A 15,315-nucleotide genomic window follows, 5' to 3' on the forward strand; every position below is an offset into this window, starting at 1 on the left:
CCTTAGAGAGCCCACAGGTGAGAGGGCTCTGACTCACTAGATAGGACCTCTTAAAGTAATCAATGTCAAATGTGGTAATTCCTATAGTAGAAACAGATCAAGAGTGTTGTGGGCACCTAGAAGAGGGACACTCAACTGCCTGCAGGAGGCTAAGGACTTGAGGGCATTGAGTTGTCAGAGGTGGTGACATTTGAGCTGGGTCTTGAAGGATGTGTAGGAGTTTTCCAGAAGGGAGAAATCTATCCAGACACGTTATGTGCTTTGGTCAAAGGAGGTTGCCATAAGTGGCCAAATAACATTTTAGAGACTCTGAATTTCAGTGTAGCCATTATGGATGGTGTTGTTGGTATCTGTTTCCTTATTCAAATTTGACTGCTTATACCATCACCAATGTTTTCTTTTCCATTTAATGCTAAATTAATTACCATTTCTTTTTCTGATTTGTATTCTGAACAGTCTAGGGAGTATTTAGCACATTTAACATTTAGTACGTGTTCAAGCCTATTTGATGAGACAAGTAAAGAGTTAATGGGGGCCAGCCCAGTGGCTTAGGTGGTTGGAGCTCCCTGCTCCTGACTCCGAAGGCTGCCGTTTCGATTCCCACATGGGCCAGTGGGCTCTCAACCACAAGGTTGCCAGTTCAACTCCTCTACTCCCGCAAGGGATGGTGGGCTGTGCCCCCCACAACTAAGACTGAACATGGCACCTTGAGCTGAGCTTCCGCTGAGCTCCTGGATGGCTCAGTTGTTTGGAGCACGTTCTCTCAACCACAAGGTTGCTGGTTCGACTCCCGCAAGGGATGGTGGGCTGTGCCCCCAGCAACTAACAACAGCAGCTGGACCTGGAGCTGAACTGCGCCCTCCACAATTAAGATTGAAAGGACAACAACTTGACTTGGAAAAAATACTGGAAGTACACACTGTTCCCCATAAAGTCCTGTTCCCCTTCCCCAATAAAATATTAAAAAAAGAAAAGAAAAGAAAAAGAGTTAGCGGGAGTGGGCTTGTGAGCTGGCAGGATGGGATAGGCAGAGTTAACAGGAGCGAGCTTGTGGGTTAAAAGACACGATCTTAAACATTAACCGCTTGGCTGTGACTCCCCTAGCCAGCACTACACCTGCAGGCTGACAGGCACCTCACACCCATCATGAATGAGAACAGAACAGTTCCCAATCGCAATGGCAGTCCCCTACAAACTAACGATCACCCATCATAGCTGGGAACAGAATGCTTCCCAATCACAAGAGCAGCCCCCTGCAAGCTGGCATCCATCATAGATGGGAACAGTATGTTCCCAGGAGAAGACAATTGGAATGGCAGCCCCCCTGCAAGCTGACAAGCACCTGCATTCTGCATGGAAAAATAGAAAACTCCTCATCAGTGCACTCTGCCCAGGCTAACTTCCATTTGCCAGTGTCTCTCTCTTACCCTTCTGTCTCTGCATTTCTCCCTCTCAGACCGCCCTGGCAAAACTTGTGCCAGTTCCAAACAGAATTCTTTCTCCCTTTTTGACTTGCAAATCTTTTCTTGTAGAGTCTTGTAAATTCTTTTATATTCTGCAAATGACCAGGGGTTAATTCTATGCCAAGACATATTAATCCCTGATGAAGAATGAACCTTGAAAGTAACCTCCCCACAAGAAAACTCACTTTTTCTTCATATCTCCCATCACATATTTTACCCTCTAGTGACTGAGTAAGGAGCCAAGTTTGGCCACTTAGCTTTCATTCAGCAAATCTGTAGGTTTGTTTTATAGGTTTATAGTATTTCCTCAGGAACTTAAGTTCTGATAGAAAACTCCAGATTTCTTCTTACTACCTAAATGTAGTTGTTGTGGATAGAGCCAGAATACCCCTTAGTGATACAGGAATAGCATATAAATAGAGAAGGCATAGTTCAAAACTACGTTAAGACTCCAAAGTTTGGGCCTATGAATATCAAAGGGCCAGCTACTGTAGGAATTCTTACGGATGGTCAACCTGTATTGAAAGCAGAGGGTATATGTCTGCTGCTTTTTTCCTTCTCCCCAGCTATATCTACCTGAAGTCCGAAGAGTATTAGGATAGTCTGCTCGAGGGGTAGTAAGGGCTGGTGTGATGAATGTGATAAAGTCTAGTGAGTCTGTCTTCTCATTATCCTCATTTGGGTAATTGAGAAAAATGGACAGGCAAGGAAAAGAGAAGATGGAAGGGAGAAGGAGAGAAGGAGAACGTTAAAATAGTGGAGACAAATTGCTTTCTTTCTGTAAAAGAGTCCCAAGGCAACCAGGGGCTCATTGGATGACTCACCAGCTGTTTAAGGCTGGGAGTACCTTTTAGACCTTTCAGGACAGGAGTGGCCATGCAGGTAATGTAAGACGCACATTCATCTAGGTGATGGAGTGGTGGAGAGTACCTGCCTTGTCTAAAGGCAGCAGCTCTTCATTAGCTCTTTGCTCCAGGCAGTTGCTGTTACATGGAATGGCAGCCTCATATGGTCAGCTCTTCCCATTTTCCAAGAAGCGCTGCATGTCTATTTTGGTATAAAATTTCCTCCTTATTGTATTCTTTTTTTTTTAACAAGAGACCAAATCCACTTTATTTAGTTTTCAGTAAGTTTAAATCCTTGAGGCGTACAGCATAACATGGATTCTGTGTTCTATGGCTTTAGCAGGAATGTTGCTTTGGAATTTGGCACGAACCATGCCACTGTTTACATGAGCACGAGTTACCTTTCCCCAGATTACTCTGGCTTTGTTCGGTTTGCCACCAGGAGTCACTGTGTTATTCTTTGCCTTGTACACATATGCATATCTTTTGCCCAGATAGAATACAGTTTCATCTCGAGCATAAATACCTTCAATTTTAAGAAGAGCTGTGTGTGCTCTCTGGTTCCAGAGACCCCGCTTATAGCCAGCAAAAATAGCTTTATGCCATAGCCTTCCAGACATATTTGTTGTTTTAGAAGTCCTGTTCCCAGCAGGCCCCCAAATTTCATCAGCAAGAGCTCCATTCAGCAGCACATGGCGCCAAGATGGCGGAAAAAGGAAATTTCCTAATTTTAAAAACACTTTCTGGGCACAACGAAATGTTTATAGGCAATCACCCCATATATGTCTTTCACTTTAGGGCTTAATGCTCTTGCTTAGGTTAACTGACATGAACTTAGGGAGCAGATGATCATTTATTCAGCAAATATTTAATGAACCCCTACTATGTACTAAGACTGTTGCCGTCCTCTAGGTGAGGAGAAACGGCCTTCAGACAGTATGAAAGAAGGCACAAGGTAGAAGCAGTAATGTTCCAGCAGTACATAGAGTGAATGCAGGGCAAGTTAAGAAGAGGGAAAAGTTTATGTGAGTCCAGGAGAGTCAAGGTAGCTTTGTGGAGGGAGAGAGGATTAAATACTGCTCTGGGGGAAGCGTGGGATTCAGAATGGGAGAGTCTGGGAAGGGAGAGGGAAGGACAAACGTGTGGAGATGGGAATGGAGCTGATGTGTTCAGAGGTGTGAGAGAGAAAACCAGAAGGATAGGGTCCAATATGGGCCCAGTGTCACATAGGATAACTGTTCATGTTTCTGAGTAATTAGACAAAAGAGGTTGTAAAGTCTGTAGCTTTGCATCCTGGTATTGATGTGACTTAAAAACAAATTGACAGAGCAATGGTTTTTTTTGCTTGTTTTGTTTTTTTAAGTAGTAAAAGAAGAGTCTGGGTGTGCAAAGAGTCGGAGACAGGAACCTTTTACTTTAGTAGTGGCCACAAGTGAGAAATCAAATTGTCAGGGTGATGATAAAGGTATGTATGGCCATGTCTATGTGGTGCCATTCAGGGCAATTACCTTAATTACAGTGTCAGATTTCCTCTGTAAAGGAAGGTAGCTCAGGTTTGGAGCATGAATAGCTCAGATCACTGCTGGTTCCACAGCCCTGAATTGCTTGGGAGCTGGGGTAATTTACACACTAAATTCCTGGCATTATTCCTTTGGGCTGACAAATCAGGGTTACTTGCCAGATTATAAGAGATCTTCCTGTTCCATTACCCCACCTCTTTTTCAATTGGCTCTCCTTTGTCATCCTAATCTAATGGTACGCAGACAAATGTCTTGCTGAGCAACAATTTCATATAAATTGCAAGGGAGAGGAACCCAGCTCCAGCCTTCTCAGTAATTTACACCACAATAGCAGAAGCACTGAAGTGCTAGTCATTTATAAATAGGCTCATAAAGCAGTGTGTGGGTTTTTTAAAACAGAATAGTTGAAAATATTCCCCTATCTGAGCACATCTTTACTGCTAGTGTTGCAGTATGACATGGTAACAACAAAATGTTCCCTCTTGTGCAGGGATAGAAAGCTGATGCAGGCCATTCCCAGCGCCAGGTTGATGGGTGTTGCTATTAGGATGCTCTTTATGTACTAATGGGATTCAGAGTAGTTCACTAAGTTTTATCTGACGGATACCAGCCTCATGGAACTGAGGAACCCAGGCAAAAAACTTCAACGGCAGGAGCCGTGTTACACTATTTCCTCACAGATCCAATCCATTCTGCCTTGGATATGCTTTGAAGTTTATTCTACCTAACTGGACCCAGGATAATAGCAAAAGATAACAGCTGAAACATAGCACTTACTATGTGCTAGGCAGTGTTTCAAGTACTTTACAAAAGAAGGCACAGAAATGTTAACTCAATAAATTCTGACAACAACAATATGAGGCAAATCTTCTTGTATTCCCATTTTATAGATGGAGAAATTGAGGCATAGAAAGGTTAAGTAACTTGCCCATAGCTATATAGCTAGTAAGTAGCAGGGCTGCCATTCAAACCAAATGTCTCCAGAGTCACTCTCTTGATCCTCTTGTCCTGGCTGCCTCTCTGACAACCTTCTTCTTGGGCCAGTGGGATTTCTGGCTTTGGGGTAAGATCAAACGGGAGAAAACTGGGCATTTCTTGGTTGGTTTTGTCTAGAACTTACTGCATTAATGATTGAGTTTTCCCTTCATCTGTCTTCATCTCTTTTATTTCTTGTTTCCTGAGCTAGATGGCCTCATCTACTGTATGGGAGAGGGGAAAACTGAGCTTCTGTCTGGCCTCCTGCTAGGACAGCACAAGTCACTGCCATTTTCCACTTACCAAGAAGACTAGACTCCCTCTTCCTCACCCCCGTATTTCATTGTTAGCAGTTTTCTTCTCCAGGACAGAAATCTCCTCCCAGGCCTATTAGCCAGGCATGGGGCTTTGGAGTCAACTCTACAGCACCAGTCTGTATGTAATCAAAGCCAAGTGTTTTTATGTGTTTGCAGAAATGGGCTGAGTACATACCTTATTGGCTGCCATGGAAAAGTATTTGAAAGCAGTAATGTTATTTTGTGGTGCTGCATCATTACCCTCTAAATACATCTAGAAAAAACAAATTAACAGAGGATTTAAAAAAAAAACAACTAAGGAATTTGAGGGTGATGAAAATGTTTTAGAACTACATAAAGGTGATGGTTGCACAACACTGTTAATGTAGTAAATGCCACTGAAATGAACACTTTTAAATGATTAATTTTATGTTTTGTGAATTTCACCACAATTTAATACAAAGGAAAAACTAAAGAAACAATCTACTACATATATTCTGGAGTGACCCTGCCCTAGGACAAAAAATGAACCTTTTTTGTGTTTTCTCATTTTTCTTGTCTAAATTCACTGTTTGTAGCACCTCTGGAAACAGGGCACTTGTGCCCATGGTTACTATGAATGCAAACTGGCTGCAGGTAGCCCAGGGCAGCACTTGGGGGAGTGAGTGGTCTTTGAAGAGACAAAAACATGCCTTTCTAGAGAAACCCTCCTCAAAAGCTCTCAGCAGCCAGAGGGGCCTCCCATCAGAGGGGGCCCAAGTATGGACTTTGGTCAGGCTGGAGCTGGGTCTTATTCCTGGAGTCGAGGAAGGAGGCGTCTCATTAGATTGAGGCCTGCACCTGTCTTCGATGCACAATTAGCCCAGATATCCTGTTATATGGCAGGAATAAGGGTCTTGGGTGGGGGGGATTCTGAGCTCTACCCAGTCAAGGAGCCCCGGGCCAGAAGCACTTTCAAGGCTGCTTTTGGTATCCCAGATAAAGACTTCTGTTTTACGGGGCTTCTTCCTAAACCATTACCTCAGGAATACTACCCGCCATTTGTAGCCAAATGCCCCACTCAGCTGCTGCCATGAAAGAGGCCTGCAGCCCAGTTCCCTACACTGGGTTCAATTAGCTGATACCATTAATTTCTTAGGTCCTTAAGAAATGAAAATATCAACGAAGATGAAGAATGTACCTTTCCAATAAATGCCATGGCATTTGCACTCCCGGCCTTTGCTGCCTTTAAGAAGTAGTACAATGCTTTCTAGAGAGAAAAGGAACAGTATTATTGCAAGTGATGAACATATCCTGCAAAATGGCTTTTCGCAGCAAACTGTACTTCATTCAACATGCATTCAAAAAATATCTATGAAATGCCCACTTTCTTCAAGGCACTATTCCAAGTGCTGTTTGAACTCTAAAGAGTGGGATATATATATATCTCACATACATAATTTTAGAATGTGAGGACTTCTCACATTTGAAAAGACTTGATGTACATGTGGTTTTGAATCCCAGCTATAGACCTAAACAGTCCATTATGTTGAAAAAGTGTGCTTCTGTATTAATATGATGCACTTATTTTATAAGACAGTTTACACAATTGGCAGAATTGGATATGCAGCATCCTAATGTTTATAAGGCAGAGTGAATAAGACGGGACACACCTGGCTGCCGGCTGAGACCAGGTTTTTCTGCAGAGATGAACGTCAGGCCAATTCCTTCTAAATCAAATTGAAGGGGCCTGGCAAAGCCTCTGATTCTAGGTCATACCTTTAAATGAAATGCTCAGTCTAGAACGCATAAGGCGGTGACCTGTCCCTTGCTACCTCATTCCCTAGGCCTCGTCCTGATCTTCCAGAAGTTCTCCTCAGAGACCACGTGCAGTAATAAAAGGAATCCACCTCAGTAATGAGAAAGGAAGACACTCTCCAAAGTATCTCATTAGGACGCAACTCTTCTACTCGTCAAAAACCCTTGACTCTGTGGATATGCGAGGGCCTCCTCCTTCCCAAAGATGAGAGAATCCTCAAGGAAGAAATGTGGGTCGTTGTTTCATATGTAAATTTGTTCTACAAATATTGCCAACTTGTTTGACAACCACAGGTTTGTTAGTAAACTCTATCTGCCTTGTGGACATATAGTAAATACAAATGCCATCAGTGCAGGACATCATCACATCGTGCATCCATTCATCCATCCATCCCTTCTGGTCTTCATTTATCCTTTCAAAAACTTGATTGAAACTTGCTGTATATATGATAGTATGCTAGGTACTACAGATGAGTCAGAGTTGAACAAAAAAAAACACTGTCCCCACATTTGCTCCCTAACAATACTGCTGAGAAGAAAGGAATACATGTAAATAGCAATTAGATAATAGGTGATAGGTGGGAGAAAAGGGATACCAAAAAGAATTAGAGGGATATAGAATAACAGAACTTGTAACCAGTTCTGCGATAAGTATTTTACAAGGTTTTTCTTACCTATTCTACACAACGACACTGTAAGGAAGGTATTAATACCAGAGCCTATTTAGTGACACTCAAGAGTCATGTAGTTGGTATTGGAGTCCCACAAGCAGCTTGTCCCACAAGTCCCATGTACTTGGCACTCTGCTTTCTCCATTAAAGAAAAAGGGCTTACATGGTAAAGGTGTCACAAAAGATGGAAAGGATTCACCAGTGCAGAGGGCATCATAGGCTGGGGGCATGACATGAGCAAAGAATGGAGATGGGAATGTCCCAGGTGAGTCCAGGAAATAGTAATCACTTCAGTATGGCTAAGGCAGAATATCCAAAAGCTAAGGCTTGCAAAAATATGGTGGGGCCATATTATAAACCGTCTTGAATACCAGGCTTAGGACTTTTATTTTATTTGGTAGAAAATAGAAGCTACTAGAGATTTATGGACATAAAGGAATCTTCAAATAAATGCCGTCTAAAATGTTTGGAATAATGTGTCAACTGGATAGGAGAAAGTTGTAGCAATGTATGATTTACCAATCATTTATTGGTAAACAAATCAAATGTATGATTTACCAATTACATTTATCAGAACACATTAATATAAAAAAAGTATTTTCTTATGAATGTCTCTATTGAGCCAAGACCCAAATATACCCCTAGGTTACTATAATTTGTGCAAGTCACAGTGTCTCCAGGACTTGGTTTCCTCTTTCATGTTTTCCTCTGTGTGCTCTCAGGCCCACTGTCCTTCTCTATCATGGCATGGCATGTCCTTTCCTATCATTGGTTTAATTGTCTGCTTAATTGTTTGTCTGCCCCATGATGAAGCATTTGTACTTAGCAGTGTCTACTGTATGTTAGGTACTCAGGAAATAGTTCTGCAATGAATGAATAAGTGAGTGAATGAAACGATAAATTTATAAATCTCTCAAGGGGACTGAATTTTAATGTTTATAGTCTCTTCCAGCTCTAGTATTATGATTCAATGAAACCATTTTCAAAGTCTAGTTTCAGAATTTGTCTCTCAAATACAGAAATAGAGAGTTCTAGAAAAAAAGTTTCACTCTGGGAAACTAGATTTGAACTGTTAAAAGAGAATGATCTAGTCCCCAGAAGCAAACAAGAATCCTGGAGTCCCCATCCTTCAATGTAATGATCCCAAAATGACTAAAGGGATTGAGACTCTCTGTAATTCCCACTTCCACACCCCTCCACTCTCGTGGCTTAGTTGGCATTTCCGTTCTCTTTTCTTTCTACTTAGATGAACCTGCCCTTAATGCTATTGCATCAACACTTTATGAACACTATGTGAAAGTACCATACAAGTTTTTTTGATGGATATGCATGAGTAAACCTGAGTTCTTGCTCTCAAAGAATTAAGATCAAGTTTCCATCCATTCATCTGTTCCTTGGCTATGGTCTGCATATTTGTGACCCCCACACCCTAAAATTCATATATTGAAAACCTAATGCCCAAGATAATGGCATTAGGAGGTAGGGCCTTTGGGAGGTGATTGGCAGAGCCCTCATGGATGGAATTAGTGCCTATGTAAAAGAGGTCCCAGAGAGCTAGCCCACCCCTTCTGCTATGTAAGGATACAATGAGAAGTCTTCAAACTGGAAGAGGGTCCTCATCCAACCACGCTCACACCCTGATCTCAGACTTCCAGCCACCAGAACTGTGAGAAATGTTTATAACCCACCCAGACTATGGTATTTCTGTTACAGCACCTCAAACAGACTAAGACACCGTCCATCCACCCGGCCTTCAAATATTTACTGAGCACCTACCATCCTATTTTACTAATTTTAAGATATACATTCCCCCCTTTTAATCAAGACATTTCTTAACATCAGTGGCACTGAATAATTTATATTGGCAGTGTTTTTTCTTTCTCAGTTGAACATAAAATAATGTATCTTATAATTGATGGTGACTTAGAAAGGATGAAATATATAGTATGTCTCAGGCATTATGCTGAATGAAGTTTTATTATCTGAATGCACATTTCTTTTCTTAAAAAAAAATGAGCATGAGTTTTTGTTGGTTCTAAGAAAATCCCTAGTTTAATCAGTTTGTAACATTTCCTCTAGAATGAAATGCCAAGAAAATGCATTATTCTAAAAACATTTATGAACACTTCTATTATCCAAGGTTCTATAAATCATACTGAAAAGGGTTGATATTAGCTCTTTTCTTTTTAATGGTGGCAGGGTAGACAAAGCAGTCACCTTTACATATTTTATAGTATTATTCTTCTGCTAAGTTTAATTTAATTATGCCTCATCCACTTTAATAATATGCACCAAAACACGCAGCTTTTCTAATCCAATTCATTCTAACCCTGTATGTATTTAGAAATGCAAATGCATTAAAATGTATGTGTAGAAATTAAAGATAATGTAGTCAAGAATTAGGTATATAATACTTTTCAATAATTAAGAATTCTGTGGTGGAGGAGAGGGAGGTGAAAACATTGCCTGTGGTGACAACTCATGAGAAATTAATTCAATCAATAGTGAGAAGAAAACAAATGCAAGCTGGTTGTTTTCCAGATATTTTGATATTTAATTTGCTGGGCAGGAAACTGGGCATCACTTACATTTATAAAGAGTCTTACACTAATAATTTTCTTTGTTGAACTGAAGTATTAGCAAAGTGACTCAAGTGGTGGTCCCCAGGCTTAGGAGCAACATATAATGCCTAGGACGCTATTTATTCATTCATTCATTCAATAAGTACTTAGTAATAACCTAACATGCAACAGGTACTAATCTGAGTATAGGATACGTAGTAGTAAGCAAAACAGACAAGAACTTACATTCCATTTTGGGGAGACAGACAGTAAACAAATCAAGATCAATATAGTTTAGGGAGTGATATGGGCTAGAGGAAAATAAATACGGCGTGATAGGATAAGTGATTTAAGAACAGGGTTGATCAACAAAATCCTCTTTGAGGAAGTAACACTTGAAGGATGAGAAGTTAGCTATGGGAAGACCTGCAGTAACAGCCTTTCAGAAATTGAGTTTATCCATTTGTCTTCTCTCTCCCCTTTGCATCTCCCATGCCATTCTAGGTTGATTCTGTTGCAACTAAGTTTGTTGCAAAAATGACCACAATATTTTGCAGTTCTTCCTATTAAAAGGAGAAGTCCTTTCTCCCACCCCTTCAATGCTGGCTGGCCTTGTAACTTTCTATCAAGCGGGGTGTCAGGCAGGGTCTCAGCTCCCGCTCCCCACATAAGAACGCAGGATATGGAGAGGCCAAAACGGAACATCCACGGAGCCATAGATAGGGGAGTCATACCACTGTATTCTCGCTGGCGGCTGGGTTGGAGACACAGGAAGCAGGAGCCACAGGATCCACAATCCACACTCTGCCACCTGCTAGCTCAGCCACCATCTTCTTGCTAGCCCCTATTTGCTGCTAGCGTAGCCACAACAGTTATATTAATGGCCAATGGCTCACTGGTTACAGCTGACGGCCAACTAGCCACAGCTGATGGCCATCCAATCACAGTTGATGGCCATTTACTACCTGAGCCAGCACCTTTCCACATGAGGCCGAGAGCCTGGAAACTGCACTCCTGGCTCTGTCCCCACACTTTCTTTGGCCAAAAGAATGTAGCAGAAGTGATTTGTGAGTTCTGACCATAGGCCTCAAGGGACTTCTGGTCTTGTTTCTTAGAACCTTAGAACAAAAGCAGTTTGACTGTCACGGGAAAGCTTGGGCCAATTGGCTGGAGGATGAGAGCATATGGAGAGACCCAGTTATTCTAGCGGTCACAGGTGAGGCCATCATAAACAAGCCAGCCCTAGCCAATACTGTAGCTAGGCTATAAATGCATGAGCAAGCCCAGCTAACATTAGTTGAGCCTGGCCCAGACTAGAATTACTCTGCTGAGTCCAACCAATACTGCTGACCTGCCAAAATCATGAATTAAATAAATGATTGTTATTTTAAGCCACCTAAGTTTGGGAATGGTTTATGATGCAGCCTAAGCTAACTGATACACAAACCAATCATTCTTGAGCTCTGAGACCTTGACTGGAGCCCGTCCCCCTCATGCAAGTTCCAGTTTATTAGGCCAAGGAAAGTAGCAAGGACCAGCCTGCGCTTGCCCCAGAATGTGCCTGAACCATGGCGATGGTTGTGCAATTAAGCCAGCCTTTTTGAGATGTCTGCATGGAAGTGTGGGGCCCAACCCACTATCAAAAAGTTAGAGCTGAAGCAACCTGAGAGATTGTGACATTCTTTCTTATTGCTTTATAAATTAGGAAACTAGATTTTCGAGGTCATATTATTTTGCACAGGTTAAAAGGAAGTAAGGTTTAATAGAAGAGCACAAGTTTTGAAAGCTCAAGCCCTGAGTTCAAATTCTGCTTCGTAACAACCTTCCTACCCAGCTGTGAGACTTCAAGTAATTTACTTCATCTCTCCAGCTTCAATTCCTCATCTGTAAATAGAGATAATAAAACCCTGTGAATGAGCGCACAGGAGAGCCTGATTGTGCCCCTGGGTGATGCCCAACTGCTTGCTCTTGCCATTCCAGCACCAGAATTTCTCATTGCCAGCTTTGGGACAGCACTTCATCCTCACCTGGAGGCGGCTCCAGCTCCCGTCTGGTGCTTGTGATGACTGGAGCAGACCAGAAGTACCTAGATTTGTGGGGTTTTATGTACTCTACAAAGATTGGTGGGTAACCCCTGTAGCTGAGGTTTGAGTACCTTCACGATCAAATTTCATGTTTATGGAAAATGGAGAATTCTTCCCAGTGATGCATGCTATGGTTAATGCAAGAAACTCATTGCAGGCTGAAATCTGACATTGGAACAATAGTGTGAATCCAGAACTTCCCATCTAAGGAGCTAAAACCTTAACTAATGATGAAAATAATACAATCTGAAAACCTTCAATTGAGCTGTCTCGGGATGCATATAGTTATTTTAATTGCTACCTACTTTTACCACATTTTATGAAATTAACTTTGACATTTACCTAATATATACTATATCTCATATAAAACAAACTATAGTAGTAAAGACACATTCATAAAATAACATTGTAAGTGAAATGGAAAGTAATAATAGATCGCTCCGTTATGTAACTACCTTATAAAATAATTATGTCTATTGCTTAGCCTTTGGGACCATGTTGAAATAGGGCATGCGTTCCTTTCAGACAACGTGCACATGGCTTCTATAAAACTACAAGGGCTAGAAAATCATCTTTAAAAAAGAATCCTAGTTACTTCCCCACATCTGTGGGGATTTAGGGCCTTGAAACCACAGTCAGGATCTAGACAAGACCTCATCCTGGGACTCTAGTATCTTACTAAGGAGGATCCTGTGTAGGTCAAGTTTATTTGCTCTTTCTTCACTAAATTTAAATTGTTAATCTTCTAACCTCAGCAGGATAAGGAAATGTTGGGCAAAATGATTGAAAGGAGCTTTGCAAATTTATAAAGATGCTTAATAATACTTCTAATTACATTGAACACAGTATGTCCTTTGATTTAGTCAAATGGGGCTAAGGTTCCTTAAGCAGGAAACTCTCAGGTGGACTTTTTCTACAGCTGGTCTGTGGGGAATGGGCAAGAACAAGGCTGGCAGGTGGGTGTATCCTCCTCATCTTATCCCGTTCCAAAAGTGTGTTTGGGCGGGAAGAGGCTAGCTTCAGGGGGAACATGGAAACACCCCTACCCGAACTGTTCCTTCAGAAGCCTCTACCCCTTTGTACCTGGAGACAGGTAGGAAAAGTTCTCCCTCTAGTGAACTTGGTTCTTCCTCGAAAGCTGGGAAGCTGATCTGACTAAGGAAGCAGTGGTAGGCTTTCCCCAGCAACTCTTCCACACCCTGTTCCCTTTTCACTGGTTACCACCCTCCCTCACCACTGTCCCCCACACCCCACATGACACAATCTTGAGGTTAACTTACAGCGTAATCCTGATCTAGACCTTTCCTCCCAATTAGATGCAATTGTCCAAGAGATACCTAGGACCAATGATTGAAAATTATTTTAGCAGTAGTATTAATTTAAATAAAGAAAAGAAAATGTTTTACCTGGTGATTTTGCTATAGTATGTTGATCCAGTTTGATGCAGTTGGCATGTCTTAAAAAAGAAGCAGGGAAACATTGCAGACTATGTCTTTTATTGGCTAATTGGTTGGTGCTGAGTGTAAGGCTTCTTCAGTGAAGGGCCTGCTGGTGCACAGCAGGCACATAAACCCAGTCCCCTTAACTCTTGGCTCTGAAAGGTCACACACATGCCATCCCCTTCCCATTCCCAAAGACAGAACACTTCTGGATCCTAGTAAGAGTTCATTCATGTTAAAACCAACATCGGATGGGGCTTTTTTACTATAATTAAAATCTAGGTTTTTAAAAATGAATGTTTTAGGAGTAAGTATAAAAATAAAATTTCCATTACTATGGCAACTGGCTCTTTCATAGGCTGCAGGAACTAAGTGGCAGGGGACAAAAAAGTAGAACAAAGAGGAGGGGGTGTCTCTTCCCTTTCCCATTTAGATGGGGCATTGTTAACCCCTTTAGGGGGTTACAAGCCCCTTGTAGTTTGCATGTTCTTAAAATTCAAGCTTGTCTTTATACATTACTTGTATTTGAACATCTCCTCTTTCTGCCAAAAATTTATAGTATTGGTATACGTCCCAATCCAGGATCTCACTGTTAGAACTTAGATTTTCAGGTCTCTCGGTTAGTCTCACTTTTTCCACCGGAATACCTTCACTTTTTTCCAATTTGTCAGCAACTGTGAATAGAAACAAGTCAGAGAATAGCCAGAATACACAAGGTTGCAACAAATAAAAGTCAACTTAGAGAAAACACTGTTAGGCCTGTTCTCCTTAAATTGTGCAGAGAGCTGGTCTATTAACAGAAAGGAATATCCTGAGGTGATAGAAATGTGCTGATTTTTGTTTACTTGGTTCTGAGAAAAGTGCAAGAAACCTTTGCAACCCATGCAAATATTATATCAACATATCTCAGTCAGACCCTACTGAAGATCTTGGCTAAGAAGGTTCAAGAAAAGAAGACAGATTTTACAGATTTTAGGAGCAGGCAACTGACCCTTTCTGCCACTGACTTTTTCTGAGACTAAAATGACAATATAAGAGCACTAATTGCTCCTTAGTTACTTCGGATAGATAGTCTGAAAATAAATATACAGCTAAATGTGCTTGAATAAACCTAACAAAGTATGCAGTTTGAACTATACATATAGTAATTCTAGTTTCATTGAGCATATGAAATGATCTTGTTGTATGTACCATCTTAAATTCAAAAGTAGTTTTTCTCTCTTTCTTTTCTCAGATCCTAATAATGCCAAAAATGTGTAGTTGGATGTTATTCTGATTATAGAAATTAACCAAATGGACTTTACCTTATTCACTTCTTTGAAGACTTCTATTTAAAATTCTATTATGTAGTCTGGTTAAGTCATATAGCAAGATGGAATGTTACATACAACTTTGAAAATTATTGTAGGAACATATATTAATCTCATGTTCTATTTTTTGTAGACAAAGGATAGGGTAATAGAATAATGATTACTTAAATTGTTCTCAAGTGCAGAGACAGAGATCACTAATGTATGTACCTTATATCCATTTCTTCAGGAATTTTTAACAAATCATCCCATATTCTAAATGTTAGAATTAGGGAAACTACTTAATATTTACTGATGCTATATTCAGAGTTTTAATAGAAGGAAAGAACATCACAAGAATAAGTAAAACAGAAT

At 40.9% G+C, this 15,315-nt stretch overlaps 2 protein-coding genes across 4 annotated transcripts in view; both read right to left on the reverse strand.

Moving 5' to 3' along the window:
* Positions 1–15,315, reverse strand: part of SEL1L2 (SEL1L2 adaptor subunit of ERAD E3 ligase) — a 68,734-nt gene that overhangs the window by 17,120 nt on the left and 36,299 nt on the right. For 2 of the 3 annotated variants that reach the window (XM_033095031.1, XM_033095029.1), the window contains exons 6-9: positions 14,171–14,325; positions 13,493–13,549; positions 6,280–6,348; positions 5,296–5,373 (exon numbers count right to left, since the gene is read on the reverse strand). In XM_033095031.1, coding sequence (XP_032950922.1) covers positions 5,296–5,373; positions 6,280–6,348; positions 13,493–13,549; positions 14,171–14,325 — 359 coding nt within the window. The remainder of the gene's footprint in view (positions 1–5,295; positions 5,374–6,279; positions 6,349–13,492; positions 13,550–14,170; positions 14,326–15,315) is intronic. The other variant, XM_033095030.1, reaches the window with a different exon arrangement.
* LOC117016030 (60S ribosomal protein L35a-like) lies at positions 2,596–2,928 on the reverse strand. Its single transcript, XM_033095032.1, has one exon. The coding sequence runs from the start codon at positions 2,926–2,928 to the stop codon at positions 2,596–2,598; it is 333 nt and encodes a 110-aa protein (XP_032950923.1).

The sequence above is a fragment of the Rhinolophus ferrumequinum genome, chromosome 23 (assembly GCF_004115265.2).
Source record: "Rhinolophus ferrumequinum isolate MPI-CBG mRhiFer1 chromosome 23, mRhiFer1_v1.p, whole genome shotgun sequence".
NCBI classification, from domain to species: domain Eukaryota; kingdom Metazoa; phylum Chordata; class Mammalia; order Chiroptera; family Rhinolophidae; genus Rhinolophus; species Rhinolophus ferrumequinum.